This window comes from Oncorhynchus clarkii, chromosome 17 (assembly GCF_045791955.1).
Source record: "Oncorhynchus clarkii lewisi isolate Uvic-CL-2024 chromosome 17, UVic_Ocla_1.0, whole genome shotgun sequence".
Lineage (NCBI taxonomy): Eukaryota > Metazoa > Chordata > Actinopteri > Salmoniformes > Salmonidae > Oncorhynchus > Oncorhynchus clarkii.
Window position 1 is genome coordinate 13477258 of NC_092163.1, and position 16444 is coordinate 13493701.

At 43.5% G+C, this 16444-nt stretch overlaps 1 protein-coding gene across 2 annotated transcripts in view; it reads left to right on the top strand.

Annotated features, from left to right (window-relative positions):
- The window catches only part of LOC139370307 (regulating synaptic membrane exocytosis protein 1-like), a 99029-nt gene that overhangs the window by 78814 nt on the left and 3771 nt on the right, over positions 1-16444 (top strand). Inside the window, exons 20-26 of one of the 2 annotated variants that reach the window (XM_071109700.1) lie at positions 897-974; positions 1546-1614; positions 3303-3416; positions 3719-3822; positions 4622-4725; positions 5634-5794; positions 14761-14978. In XM_071109700.1, coding sequence (XP_070965801.1) covers positions 897-974; positions 1546-1614; positions 3303-3416; positions 3719-3822; positions 4622-4725; positions 5634-5794; positions 14761-14978 — 848 coding nt within the window. The remainder of the gene's footprint in view (positions 1-896; positions 975-1545; positions 1615-3302; positions 3417-3718; positions 3823-4621; positions 4726-5633; positions 5795-14760; positions 14979-16444) is intronic. The other variant, XM_071109701.1, reaches the window with a different exon arrangement.

Consider the following 16444-nt stretch of genomic DNA (forward strand, 5'->3'; position numbering starts at 1 on the left):
CTCCTGATAAAGACAGGTACACACACACCAACCTCCACTCTCCTGATAAAGACAGGTACACACACACCAATCTCCACTCTCCTGATAAAGACAGGTACACACACCAACCTCCACTCTCCTGATAAAGACAGGTACACACACACCAACCTCCACTCTCCTGATAAAGACAGGTACACACACACACACCAACCTCCACTCTCATGATAAAGACAGGTAGACACACACCAACCTCCACTCTCCTGATAAAGACAGGTAACACACACACTAACCTCCACTTTCATGACAAAGACAGGTAGACACACACCAACCTCCACTCTCCTGATAAAGACAGGTAACACACACACCAACCTCCACTCTCATGATAAAGACAGGTAGACACACACCAACCTCCACTCTCCTGATAAAGACAGGTACACACACACCATCCTCCTCTATAGGAGATAACCTACTGTACCTCCTTTTCTAGGTTTACAATGTTTCTTTAGTAGTTGAACATTCTTAATTCTCACAAATACTGTAAAGAAAACAATCATTTTAGTGTTCTATTTTCCCAGAATATACCAATACGTTGAATCAACAAAGATTCAACATCACACAACATCACCCGTTCTTGTCATGCATGTTATCTATCAATTTTGTTCACCACTAGCTCCTCAGTGTATATTGAGAGGTGCTGAGCAACACAGTGACTACACAATAACAGCTCTTTCACATTGACCTGCACAATAATTCACACCTACTGTCACTGACTGTTTTGGCCAGCAGAGGCATTCTAGTTGCCAGGGAATCCCAATGCTTTTAGCTCGTTCTAAACTAACATGAACCCAGCCCTCCCTCACTGTGTCCCTCTCCCTGTTTCCCCACCTGGGGGATGCCTCACTCCACCACACCTCCAGATGCTCCAACTCTCTGCCCCGCAGACAGCCCGCAGGCCCCAGGATTTTAGTAGAGCAGGCCTCCCCAGAGGAAGAAAGGTACTGGGTACCGACCTAGCCCTACCCTTATCCTCCCAGGACCCAAGCTGCAGTCCTGCTACTGTACTTGCTTAGCACTGCGTGGCTACTAAAGATTTCCTCTAACCATAAGCCTAACCCTTGCGCTAGCCCTGCCCTAAACCTAACCCTAACCCTGCACTTTATAGTTTTCCTAGATGTTCTAGATTACAGTGTAAGCTGGTGGGTTGTTGTAACGCTGTAGTTACTGCTCCTCTTGCTGCTTCACCTTAATGACCTGCACCTGACTTCCTGCTTCCTCTGCTACACATCTGACTTCCTGTTTCCTCTGCTACACATCTGACTTCCACGTGCTCTGTTGTCATGGTGTTTTGATGTTTCTGTTCTGAACAGTTAGTAGCAAGCAATGTAGTAGTGCAACATAGTCGTCTAACATGTTGCATCAACATTTTTTTTTAAACAAAATCATTTCAGCCAAAGCATCTCTTTTATTTGAAATAAAACGCACATTCAAGATCCGTCTTTAGTTTTGTTTCTCCATCGGGTTACCCATCCTCCATTTTGTCTTCTTCTCATGTCCTCCACGCCACAGGCAGTCAGGGAGCCTGGGCAGACCTGACAGTCAGAGAGGTAACAGCAAGAAAGGCCTGGAGGCTGACAGGTAAGGTCATTCTTTCATTCATTCATTCACCCCATCCCTCTCTCATACACCCTCATTCATCCTGTCCTCTATCTGGATGGAGATCGTCGCTCTTCAAATCTAGAATGTGTTGACGTCTGATGTCAATCTGAATTGTTACAAATTGTGACTTTGCTGTGAATGCAGTTTAGCAGCACAGCAAAACCTTTTCTAACTGAGCGTTGTTAAGATGTACTGTCAGTAGACCCATAGCCCCAGTTCTGTCTTGAATTGTTATGTCCTTCATTTATTGTGTTCTGGTTCATTGTGGGCCATAAGGTCCTTCATTATGTTTTATATAATTTACATTGTGGGCCATAAGGTCCTTCATTATGTTGAATATGATTTACATTGTGGGCCATAAGGTCCTTCATTATGTTGTATATAATTTACATTGTGGGCCATAAGGTCCTTCATTATGTTGTATATGATTTACATTGTGGGCCATAAGGTCCTTCATTATGTTGAATATGATTTACATTGTGGGCCATAAGGTCCTTCATTATGTTGTATATAATTTACATTGTGGGCCATAAGGTCCTTCATTATGTTGTATATGATTTACATTGTGGGCCATAAGGTCCTTCATTATGTTTTTATGATTTACATTGTGGGCCATAAGGTCCTTCATTATGTTGTATATGATTTACATTGTGGGCCATAAGGTCCTTCATTATGTTGAATATGATTTACATTGTGGGCCATAAGGTCCTTCATTATGTTGTATATGATTTACATTGTGGGCCATAAGGTCCTTCATTATGTTGAATATGATTTACATTGTGGGCCATAAGGTCCTTCATTATGTTGTATATGATTTACATTGTGGGCCATAAGGTCCTTCATTATGTTGAATATGATTTACATTGTGGGCCATAAGGTCTTTCATTATGTTGAATATGATTTACATTGTGGGCCATAAGGTCCTTCATTATGTTTTTATGATTTACATTGTGGGCCATAAGGTCCTTCATTATGTTGTATATGATTTACATTGTGGGCCATAAGGTCCTTCATTATGTTGAATATGATTTACATTGTGGGCCATAAGGTCCTTCATTATGTTGAATATGATTTACATTGTGGGCCATAAGGTCCTTCATTATGTTGAATATGATTTACATTGTGGGCCATAAGGTCCTTCATTATGTTGTATATGATTTACATTGTGGGCCATAAGGTCTTTCATTATGTTGTATATGATTTACATTGTGGGCCATAAGGTCCTTCATTATGTTTTTATGATTTACATTGTGGGCCATAAGGTCCTTCATTATGTTGAATATGATTTACATTGTGGGCCATAAGGTCTTTCATTATGTTGAATATGATTTACATTGTGGGCCATAAGGTCCTTCATTATGTTGAATATGATTTACATTGTGGGCCATAAGGTCCTTCATTATGTTGTATATAATTTACATTGTGGGCCATAAGGTCCTTCATTATGTTGAATATGATTTACATTGTGGGCCATAAGGTCCTTCATTATGTTGTATATGATTTACATTGTGGGCCATAAGGTCCTTCATTATGTTGTATATGATTTACATTGTGGGCCATAAGGTCCTTCATTATGTTGTATATGATTTACATTGTGGGCCATTTATATCATTTAGCTTTCTTTCGTTTGTTTGTTCTTTTCTTTCCACGTGGCCTGTTGATGCCAGTCGTATCCAGCCCACCTCTATACTGAGGGGCAGTAGAGGGAGAGGGGGACCGCTGCGTCCCTTTAACCAGACACCCCTGGGGGGATCTGCCCCTAACTCACCACGACAGGACAGGTGCATGCTGGTGCCCTAAAATGTACCCCCTTAGCACCCCCTTGTTGTACCCCTTTGTCCTGTTTTGACCTCTGTGCTCCCTATACCTCACTGTTCTGCTGCTCTTATTGGTTGTGGGAGCAGTAAACCAATCCCATCTGTTCCCTCTTGTGTATGGTCAAGGATTGGGTTTTATATATGCTGGAATGGACCTACTGTGGAGGAGTTGAACTCATTCACTTGTATTTCATTTCTCTTTCTCCTATTCTCTCTTTTTCTGCATCTTGTCTCTCTCTCTCTCTCTCTCTCTCTCTCTCTCTCAGAACACACACCCACAGCCCCTCCCCTCCTACGGGGACTCCCCAGTCAGGTCGCAGGGGCAGACAGCTGCCACAGGTTCCTGCCAGAAGCAGTAGTGTAGAGCAAGGTAGGCTGTCAAGGAGTGTGTGTGTCTGTGTGTCTGTGTGTGTGTCTGTCTCTCTGTCTGTCTCTCTGTCTGTCTGTCTGTCTGTCTGCCTGTCTGTCTGTCTGTCTGTGCGTGTCATGATGTGTCTCGTACTACAACTACGACCAATCAAAACCATTTTGTCTGAGTACTCTTCCTCAGTCTTCTCTGTTTCTTTACATTCCTCATTCTCTTCTACCTCCATGTACATGAAGAAAATATACCTGTAGATAATAAACCGTTTGATGCGAGTAAACCTAATGAAAAAGGTCATTCTATGGCACGACTGTATCTGACCCAACTTTATATTATGTTTTAGATTTTAGACCCTTTCTATCCAGTAGATGTGATGAGCTTTTTCCCTCTTTATATCCCCCAACAATTATGACCCTCTGTGCACGCTGTAGTATTCCGTATATGACATCTAATGAAAGTGATGCACAGCATGCGCCACTTAGTGTTCAAATAGAGCAATGACACTTAGAGTACTGTACACTTGTCTAACACCTCCAATCACCTCCTGTTCTTCTGTTCACCTTGTTCCCGGGTGTAGTTTCCCCTAGGTACAGATCTAGGATCAGATTTCCCTTCCCCGAAACCTAACCTTAAACATAAGTAGGGGAAATGAAAAACTGACCCAAGATCAGCGTCTAGGAGCAACTTCACCCTACATCCTTCACCTTCACTGTCATTCACCTGAGAGGTTGCATGTTTCTCGTGTAATTTACTGTATTATTACTGTATTATTACTGTATTCATGAATTAAGCCATTTCCTCACAGCTCTAGCAGTAGAGGAGCGAGCCAGACAGATGAACATGAAAGTACATTCCTACCGGCCTTCAGCATCCCATGACCCCGAGACGGACCTCAAGACCAAACGAGAGGTCAGTACTGTTGCTGCATCTCTCTGCTGGAAGACAGGCACTATTTCCTGGTCCACCTTAACATTACAACTCTGTTGTAGTTATATAGTTCTAGACCTAGAGCTACAATATATTAACTGTCGTTCAAGATGACCATTGTCCTTCACATATAAAAAGTTGGAGAGTTTTCCATGCTGATTACTTTTTCATTGTCAGTTACAACACAGATGCCACTTTGGGTATTGGGGAGCAGTGGTTTAGAGTACTTAAGTAAAAATACTTGAAAGTACTAGTTAAGTAGTTTTTTGGGGTATCCGCACTTTACTTGAGTATTTATATTTTTGACAACTTTAAAAAAAATGTCATTACATTTCTAAAGAAAATAATGTACTTTTTACTCCATACATTTTTGCTGAAACCCAAAAAGTACTCGTTACATTTTGAATGCTTAGCAGGACAGGAAAAGGGTCAAATTCATGCACTTATCAAGAGAACAACCCTGGTCATCCCTACTGCCTCGGATCTGGCGGACTCACAAAACACAAATGCTTTGTTTGTAAATGATGTCTGAATGTTGGAGTGTGCCCCTGGCTATCCGTAAATTTAAAAAACAAGAAAATAGTGCCTTCTGGTCATTGACATGATTTCTACTTTTACTTTTGAAACTTAAGTATATTTAAAACCAAATACTTTTAGACTTTTACTCGATTAGTATTTTACTGGGTGACGTTCACTTTTACTTGAGTCATTTTCTATTAAAGTATCTTTACTTTTACTCAAGTATGACAATTGGGTCGTTTTTCCACCACTGTTGGGGAGCAGATCTACACATAAACCTCAGCTAGACACCAGTATTTTATTGGACCTACTGTATGTACAGTAACTATGTACAGTAACTATCTTCCTCTCTCCTCTCTCACCGCCTTCAGATGTATGCGGAACAGCGGCGGAGCTCTGACAACGTGTCGGCCCGCTCGTCAGACAGCGACATGAGTGACGCGTCGGCCCTATCCCGCGCCAGCAGTGCCTCACGCCTCAGCAGCACCTCCTACATGTCCATCCAATCAGAACGCCCGCGCGGGCGGCTCAGGTTGGTACCCCGCTATGTTCTTACAAGATCATTTACAAGGTAATTGGGCATCAAGAACCAATTGAAGATATTGAAGAAATCAAAAGCATATTGTAGAGTTTGTTCTTCTGTCAGTCCTGCATGCCCGTTCTTTTATCAGTCTGTGTTCCTTTCGTCTGTCTTTTTTCTGCATGCTAATTGGTGCACGTTTCAATCTTTTTGCATGATCGTGTTTCTCTGTGAATACTTGCATTGCATACACACAAACACACACGGTGGGGAAACCCAAAATGAATGGACACAGGTCCAAGTCTTTAGAGGACGAGAAGAAGGAGAGGAGGATCTCGTGGGGGATGAATGGAGAGCAGGAGAGGATGAGGGCAGCAGGGAAGAGACGGTTCTCTCAAGAGCTGAAGAGGAGGAGACACACTGTGTCTGGGGACCCCAAAGACGCCAGGTAAAGAAAAGAGAAAATGCCCCTCGCTCCGTCACGGGATGGAGGGACCTACAATGGGCCATGGCATACAAGGGCCCATATTTTAGGGACCTCACATAATCGCTGTGTACCCACTAAGCATGGTCCCCGTAACCCCATTGATCTTGTTGTGACCTGTAAACAGCCTCAACCACCTACTGTGACTGTCACTTAGTGTCCCCTCAAACCTACCTGGCTTTACATCACGTGTCAAACTCATTCCAAGGATGGCCGAGTGTCTGCAGGTTTTTGCTCCACCCTTGTACTTGATTGATGGATAAATGTCACTAAATAGTAAGGAACTCCCCTCACCTGGTTGTCTTGGTCTTAATTGAAGTGAAAGACCAAAAACTTGCTGCAGTCGGTCCTCCGTTGAATGAGTTTGACACCTCTGCTTTACATGTACAAACGAGTGTCCCCTCAAATCCAGCACAGTCTTATTATACTCTCTTAGCCAACCATCCCATAGTCCTATAACCCCAACGGCCTCACTCACATAACCCCACCCATAACTTCCCTCCCCGCACAGCCCTAACGTCCCGACGGCTGACCAGTCCAGTCCACCACAGCCTGCCTGCTGACACGGACAAATGACCCAATCCCCTGAGCCTCTCCTGGGCAGGCCCTTATTAACAGCCTAATGTATTCTAAGTGTGTGCGTGTGCGTGTGCGCGTGTGCGTGCGTGTGTGTGTGTGTGTGTGTGTGTGTGCGTCAATCCAAACAGAGTGGTTATAAAACAGAGGGCCCAAGGCCTTTGACATACGTTCTAAGAGATAGATCATAGCTATTGTGGACTGGAGCGAGAATGGAATGTGGTGGGTTGTTCGCTGGTTTCTCAGATTGCTGCAGACTGGCTCCAGGTCAGTTTGAAGGTACCTGATAAAAGATATTGGATTCATACAGTATAATGAAGACTGGTTAAGGCAGCAGCTACTCTTCCTGGGGTTCAGCAAAATGAAGGCAGTTATACAATTTTATAAACATTACAATACATTCACAACAGATTTCACAATATATTAAGTGTGTGCCATCAGGCCTCTACTCTACTACAACACATATCTACAACACAAAATCCACGTGTACGTGTGTGTATAGTACGTATGTTATTGTGTGTTTGTATGTATCTGTCTGTGCCTGTGTTTGTGTTGCTTCACAGTCGCCGCCGTTCATAAGGTGTATTTTTATCTGTTTTTTAAATCTAATTTTACTGTTTGCATCAGTTACTTGATGTGGAATAGAGTTCCATGTAGTCATGGCTCTATTTACTACTGAGCGCCTCCCATAGTCTGTTCTGGACTTGGGGACTGTGAAGAGACCTCTGGTGGCATGTCTTGTGGGGTATGCATGAGAGGCATTCAACATGTCAATACCTCTCATAAGTACAAGTAGTGATGAAGTCAATCTCTCCTCCACTCTATTCCACTTTGAGACAGGAGAGATTGACATGTATATTATTAATGTCAGCCGTGCTGCCCTGTTCTGAGCCAATTGCAATTTTCCAGTAGTCCAGGTGCGACAAAACTAGGGCCTGTAGGACCTGCCTTGTTGATAGTGCTGTTATGAATGCAGAGCAGCGCTTTATTGTAGACAAACTTTTCCCCATCCTAGCTACTGTTGTATCAATATGTTTTGACCATGACAGTTTACAATCCAGGGTTACTCCAAGCAGTTTAGTCACCTCAACTTGCTCAATTACCACATTATTCATTACAAGATTTAGTTGAGGTTTAGTGAATGATTTGTCCCAAATACAAAGCTTTTAGTTTTTTCTTGCCTCCCATTCTGAAATTAACTGCAGCTCTTTTTCAATTGTTGCAGTCATTTCAGTCACTGCGGTAGCTGACATGTATAGTGTTGAGTCATTTGCAACATTGCAAGGCCAGGGCCATATAACTCACCTGAATAGAGGGCTGCTGAGACGCCGGCTGCATCCAGGCCACAACAGCCAAAGGGACAGAACTCTGATCTAGAGAGCACAGCTCAGTGGAGGTGGACCGCAGTGGTCCAGGCTGTGCTCAGCCAATTGATTGACTAGGACAGGGAGAGATACAGGGCCTTGCGAAAGTATTCGGCCCCCTTGAACTTTGCGACCTTTTGCCACATTTCAGGCTTCAAACATAAAGATATAAAACTGTATTTTTTTGTGAAGAATCAACAACAAGTGGGACACAATCATGAAGTGGAACGACATTTATTGGATATTTGAAACTTTTTTAACAAATCAAAAACTGAAAAATTGGGCGTGCAAAATTATTCAGCCCCCTTAAGTTAATACTTTGTAGCGCCACCTTTTGCTGCGATTACAGCTGTAAGTCGCTTGGGGTATGTCTCTATCAGTTTTGCACATCGAGAGACTGACATTTTTTCCCATTCCTCCTTGCAAAACAGCTCGAGTTCAGTGAGGTTGGATGGAGAGCATTTGTGAACAGCAGTTTTCAGTTCTTTCCACAGATTCTCGATTGGATTCAGGTCTGGACTTTGACTTGGTCATTCTAACACCTGGATATGTTTATTTTTGAACCATTCCATTGTAGATTTTGCTTTATGTTTTGGATCATTGTCTTGTTGGAAGACAAATCTCCGTCCCAGTCTCAGGTCTTTTGCAGACTCCATCAGGTTTTCTTCCAGAATGGTCCTGTATTTGGCTCCATCCATCTTCTCATCAATTTTAACCATCTTCCCTGTCCCTGCTGAAGAAAAGCAGGCCCAAACCATGATGCTGCCACCACCATGTTTGACAGTGGGGATGGTGTGTTCAGCTGTGTTGCTTTTACGCCAAACATAACGTTTTGCATTGTTGCCAAAAAGTTCAATTTTGGTTTCATCTGACCAGAGCACCTTCTTCCACATGTTTGGTGTGTCTCCCAGGTGGCTTGTGGCAAACTTTAAACAACACTTTTTATGGATATCTTTAAGAAATGGCTTTCTTCTTGCCACTCTTCCATAAAGGCCAGATTTGTGCAATATATGACTGATTGTTGTCCTATGGACAGAGTCTCCCACCTCAGATCTCTGCAGTTCATCCAGAGTGATCATGGGCCTCTTGGCTGCATCTCTGATCAGTCTTCTCCTTGTATGAGCTGAAAGTTTAGAGGGACGGCCAGGTCTTGGTAGATTTGCAGTGGTCTGATACTCCTTCCATTTCAATATTATCGCTTGCACAGTGCTCCTTGGGATGTTTAAAGCTTGGGAAATCTTTTTGTATCCAAATCCGGCTTTAAACTTCTTCACAACAGTATCTCGGACCTGCCTGGTGTGTTCCTTGTTCTTCATGATGCTCTCTGCGCTTTTAACGGACCTCTGAGGCTATCACAGTGCAGGTGCATTTATACGGAGACTTGATTACACACAGGTGGATTGTATTTATCATCATTAGTCATTTAGGTCAACATTGGATCATTCAGAGATCCTCACTGAACTTCTGGAGAGAGTTTGCTGCACTGAAAGTAAAGGGGCTGAATAATTTTGCACGCCCAATTTTTCAGTTTTTGATTTGTTAAAAAAGTTTGAAATATCCAATAAATGTCGTTCCACTTCATGATTGTGTCCCATTTGTTGTTGATTCTTCACAAAAAAATACAGTTTTATATCTTTATGTTTGAAGCCTGAAATGTGGCAAAAGGTCGCAAAGTTCAAGGGGGACGAATACTTTCGAAAGGCACTGTACATGTTTCAAACAGACCACCATAGTCCCTGTGCCCAAGAAAGCGAAGGTAATCTGACTAAATGATTACCGCCCCGTAGCACTCGCGTCGGTAGCCATGAAGTGCTTTGAAAGGCTGGTCATGGCTCACATCAACACTATCATCCCAGAAACCCTAGACCCACTCCAATTCGGCATGCCGCCCAAACAGATCCACAGATGACACAATCTCAATCGCACTCCACACTGCCATTTTCCACCTGGACAAAAGGAACACCTATGTGAGGATGCTGTTCATTGACTACAGCTCATCGTTCAACACCATAGTGCCCACAAAGCTCATCACTAAGCTAAGGACCCTGGAACTAAACACTAAACACCCTCTGTTACTGGATCCTGGACTTCCTGACGTGCCGCCCCAGGTGGTAAGGGTAGGCAACAACACAACACAAAAATTGAATAAGAATCTAGTCACTCAAGTCATGGACTGTTCTCTCTTCTACCGCACGGCAAGCGGTACCAAAGTGCCAAGTCTAGGTCCAAAAGGCTCCTTAACAGCTTCTACCCCCAAGCAATAAGACTGCTGAACAATTAATCAAATGGCCACCCGGACTATTTACATTGACCCCACCCCCTTTGTTTCTACAAATAATATTTGATTTGATTTGACATCCACAGCCATAAAGGGAACAACCAAGTTCCCGGCAGAAGACAGCTGGCACAGGTGCTAAAAGCGATTTGAATTGTGTTAAGTCTGGACGCGGGGGACGAAGGTAGGCGCGCCGAGAACGATTATTCTCCTTCTTTCTGGTTCCGAGACGCATCCATTAACGCTCACCTGGAGTCAAACAATGAGAAGCCATTTCCTGGTTCTAGCTAGTAGAGGGGTGCAGTGGCAGAAACTGATCATAGTCCAGGAAGGTCCCATTATGATCCTCTTGGATGTTTTGATAGGAAGCATTTAAAGATGCCAATAGACTCATGGAATCTTTACTCAGTTCAAGGCGCTTGGTCAGATTTGTTTATTTCTTCATGAAGAGTAATATTCCTTTCTTTAGCTGCATCAAGTTCAATATCTTTTTCACAAATGAAGGTATCCATTAGACCATTCCCCCGTGACAACTACAAACATGTCACAGATTCATCACTTAATAGCACGCAAGTCCCCAGCAGATTCAAAGGAGTTCACTGCTGAACGCCTACATTTCCCGGTGCCGCCAGGGACTAAGAGGCTTCCTCCATGGCCGTGGACACCCCTAGCAGTGCCTCGCACAACTGCGTCGTCTGTCTCTCGTTGAATGTGGAGAGCGAGAGAGAAGCGCATGGGGGGTGGGTGATGGCTGGTTCGGTTGTCGGTGGCAGGTTGCCGGCTATGTGCTATGCACTGACCCGGCTGCGTGTTAGCGTTTGGTGTAGCCTCTCTGAGCTGTTTCGGGCGTGTCCCCAGTGTCTTTAGTCATGGCGGATACAAAACATACAGTTACAGCATGTACTGGCCAATAATTGGAGTCACACGCAAGGAAATAAGGACTTCCTTTGGCAGTTTTATAGAGAGGGTTGTATAAGTTGAGCTCCTGTTAGCCTGGCTCCATTGGTGATATCCAGGTACCATATACATGGGTGAACGCTTCACGGCAGACTGTAACCATTTCACTCCGTTTTGTTTGTAGCTACAGTGGCTTGCGAAAGTATTCACCCCCTTGGCATTTTTCCTATTTTGTTGCCTTACAACCTGGAATTAAAATACATTTTTGGGGGGTTTGTATCATTTGATTTACACAACATGCCTACCACTTTGAAGATGCAAAATATTTTTTATTGTGAGACAAACAAGAAATAAGACAAAAAAACAGAAAACTTGAACGTGCATAACTGTTCACCCCCCAAAGTCAATACTTTGTAGAGCCACCTTTTGCAGCAATTACAGTTGCAAGTCTCTTGGAGTATGCCTCTATAAGCTTGGCACATCAGGCCACTGGGGTTTTTTCCCATTCTTCAAGATAAAACTGCTCCAGCTCCTTCAAGTTGGATGGGTTCCGATGGTGTACAGCAATCTTTAAGTCAAACCACAGATTCTCAATTGGATTGAGGTCTGGGCTTTGACTAGGCCATTCAAAGACATTTAAATGTTTTCCCTTAAACCATTCAAGTGTTGCTTTAGCAGTATGCTTAGGGTCATTGTCCTGCTGGAAGGTGAACCTCCGTCCCAGTCTCAAATCTCTGGAAGAATGTAACAACTTTCCTTCAAGAATTTCCCTGTATTTAGCAGCATCCACCATTCCTTCAGTTCTGACTAGTTTCCCAGTCCCTGTGTTTGCTTATTTCTTTCTTTAAGCAATGGCCACTCTTCCATAAAGCCCATCTTTGTGGAGTGTACAACTTAAAGTGGTCCTATGGACGGACACTCCGATCTCCGCTGTGGAGCTTTGCAGCTCCTTCAGGGTTATATTTGGTCTCTTTGTTGCCTCTCTGATTAATGCCCTCCTTGCCTGGTCTGTGAGTTTTGGTGGGTTTGTTGTGGTGCCATATTTTTTTACAATTAAATTATGAATTTAATGGTGCTCCGTGGGATGTTCAAAGTTTTGGATTTATAACCCAATCCTGATCTGTACTTCTCCACAACTTTGTCCCTGACCTGTTCTTCATGGTGCAGCTTGCTTTGTGGTGCCCCTTGCCTAGTGGTGTTGCAGACTCTGGGGCCTTTCAGAACAGGTGTATATATACTGAGATCATGTGACACTTAGATTGTACACAGGTGGACTTTATTTACTTAATTATGTAACTTCTGAAGGTAATTGGTTGCACCAGATCTTATTTAAGGGCTTCATAGCAAAAGGGGGTGAATACATATACATGTACCTCTTTTCATTTTTTGCATTTTTATTTATTTTCTAAAACAAGTCATTCATTTCATTTCACTTCACCAATTTGTACTATTTTGTGTTTGTCCATTACATGAAATCCACATAAAAATTCATCTAAATTACAGGTTGTAATGCAACTAAATAAAAACGCCACGGGGGGTGAATACTTTTGTAAGGCACTGTACATCTTGTTTGGCCAACATTGTGTCAAGTTACTACGGTTCACACTGAGCTTGTTATGTGCAGAAAGTAGTCCATCCCTTTTTCCAACTGATCAGATCTGATCTGATCTGTCGATAGCGCCTGCTGAATTCAGGGCATCAATGTTGTTGAGAAAAGTAGCAAAACTTTTGTAGCTCCCGATGGCTAACGTTATGTATTTCAAAAACGGCACGGTAGAAAGGCCCCAGGTTATTGTGGAGGTGTTTGATGGAGATACTTGGATGCATACAGTATATTGATGACTGTCCCGAAGTCAGTTTGGAGGTGCTTGGTTATGAGACTTAGCTGCCTATGAGAGGAGGTGTGGACGTTATGGACTCCTCTGACTCTGTCCCTTTATATCCTCCCATCTTCCTCAAACCTCCTTCTTCTTTTCTCTCCAACTGAGGCTGCTATATTCTATTAGTCCCATTATTCAATCTCAGTGTATGGCTTAATTGTTCAATGCGGGGAAATGTGTTTGGTAATTTGAGCTGACATACAACATCACATGTGATATAGTCTCCTTGTTTATTTGGCTTGATTTAATGTTGTGCATGTGGTTGTGTGTGTCAACTTTCATTGTTGTGTCCTGTGCCTCTGTGTGTCTGCGTGTGTGTTTGTACGTTAGTGTGTATCTCAGATCTCTCCTGGCATGCGTCCTGTGCTCCCGCTGTCCAGACCCCCCCTGGACCTCTTCTGAGCTGGAGTACCCTCCTCCCTACCCCACCGCCGGCCCTCGCCCCTTCATCACCCCCCTCCACGGGGCTGAGGAGAGGCCCCAGGCCACCCTACCCCTCCCTAGCCCCCTGGTCACATGGAGAGGGTCCACGATGGGTATGCGGGACGGGGGCAGTGTGGCGGGGCTCTCCTGCAGCACCCCGACCCCTTTAGAGGGGATGGACATGCACCAGCTCCTCCGAACCCCTAGAAAGCGCCACAGAGCACTGAGTGTCATCTGTCCCTGCTGTATGTTGGCCTGTCTGAGGAGAAGAAGCCTGAACAGCTAAGGCTATTGGCTGAGACTGAGAGACTCATTTATATTACAAAAGAGACACACACACACACACACACACACACACACATATATATATATATATATATATATATATATATATATATATATATATATATATACTTATATCAGAGGAGGCTGGTGGGGGATCGGAGGACGGGTTATAGGACGACGGGCTCATTGTAATGACTGGAGTGGAATAAATGGAATGGAGTCAAACATGTGGTTTCCATCTGTTTGAAGTGTTTGATACCTTCCATTGATTCCATTCCAGCCATTACAACGAGCCCATCCTCCTATCCCATCCTCCCACCAGCCTCCACTGATATAAATAATATACATTGTAATGTGTTTTAATTCTATTTCAGTGTTATCGGCAATGATGGACATCGGCAATGATGGACATTGGCAATGATGGACATTGGACACATAAGGCATATTGCTGAGTTGTGTGGGATTTTGGAAGCGTATTTGGAAATTTTAGATAATTTGAGATCATTGAGATCATTTTTTAGTTTTGAGATCTTTTGGAGTCTGTTCAGGCTTTTTTGTATCATCAATATCAATATCATCAATATCATATAAACTCATTACAATCACTCACCAATCACTGTATGCCTCATATCATACTGTATAAGATCCTTATAAATTATTGAAGTTTATTATACTGCTGTGTTTTCCCCCACTAAAGTGAAGGTAACCCCTTATGTTATAAGTTCCTCTGCTCATTTCATATCTCAAGACTGTGGTTCCAGATTTAACTTTTACTCTCCTCTCTCTCCCTCTAGTCGGCAGGTTCGTGCGGCGCCAGGCCGGACCATGCTGAAGAGCACAAGCGTGAGCGGTGAGATCTACGCGTCAGAGCGTACCGACGGCAGCCAATCGGATACGGCGCTGGGCACGGTGGGCATGGGCGGCAAGAAGAGACGCTCCAGCCTCAGTGCCAGGGTGGTCTCCATCGTCTCCAACAGACGTAGTCGCAGCACGTCGCAGATCATCGGCCCGGGTGAGTTCAAAGGTCAAAACTGGCCCTCACCCAAATGAAGGAGACTCTCGTTATGGTTGTGGTTTGAAAATGTGGCTCTGATATTTTGTTTTGATTTACGGTTTACATTGAAAGACGGTGGTAGACAGACATTTAACAATTGGACATTACAGACAGTAAAAATGAGGCAGTACGGACGATCAGCAAGTGGCCATGACATGATAGTTCTCAGATGTTTTTAGGGTTAAGCGTGACCTGAAGCTACCTTATAGCACTTTCATCTGAATAAGAGTACAAAAAAAAGAGAAGCAGGTGCATCATCACTCTTGACCCTTGACCTTTTGTTTACGTGACTGCGCAACAAAATGTCCCGATGTTGGAATTCTAATCTTACGAATGCAACCCGCAAAAAAAAAGCATGTTATAAAAGAGTTTCAAAACAACATGTTTCAACTCTAGATGACACCCGCTGCGGCCGAGCTCTCAGTCAGAGAGACTTGAAGGAATCTTTCTCAGCCCGGCTGGACTCACTGGAGGGTGGGGAGAGAGAGAGAGGAAGCAGAGAGACAGAGAGAGAGGTAGTTGAAAGGCTCCATCTGCACTCTCTTCCTCTTCTTCTTTTGCACTCCCCCTTTGTAGCTGACATAAAAAGCCATTATGAAGGAAACTAGGGCCTAGGGGGGGGTCTCTCCATGCCTCTCTCCTCTCTCCCCATTGTCATAAAGTATAGCAGTACGATTGGTGTTCTGTGTGATGGTTGCCCTCTTTGCTGATAAAATCATAGAATTCATGTTGGGTTGAGAGAAGGTAAGGAGGACTTGTTTTTACATTTTTCAAGCTTGAATACTTTCATATTGTTTAAGGTTAGCGTTCTTTGTCATGAATCTTGTTCTAGAGGCAGCTCTGCAGAGTGGTCATTAGCTGGCATAGCCATAAAGCCATCAAATACGATTTTAAGCCTAAGTCTAACCTTAACCCTAACCTTAACCACACTGCTAACCTTAAAGTAAGACCAAAAAACACACTAGCATCTAGCAGAAATCACTCCATCTAGCAGAAATCGCTCAGTTCTGCCTCCAGGGAAAGATTCATGACAATAGACATAAACCTGCCTATTATCACCATGTACTACTGTATCGTCCTTTAGGATTGACTGTACTGTACGCCATTGTCTGTATTAGGTTGGTTGTGTTGACGTGACGAGGGATGGAACCTTGAAATAACAAAACATGTTGTTCTTTCTCTCTAAACATCTCTCCAACCCTCTCCAACCCATTGTTCAGCTGTGATTTGTGAAAACACAAGGACAGAAAAGGATTCTTTGACTTCCCGGGTCTTTCAATTTCTCTTTTGTGTCCTTTGTCCTCTGAGATGTAACATGATTCCCCAGCTCTGTCACTGTGTCCCATCACGACGATGAGGCAGCTAGGAATGCATGGCGCCACACCTGGTTCTCCTCAAGAGGACCACAATATAAAGCCTTCTGG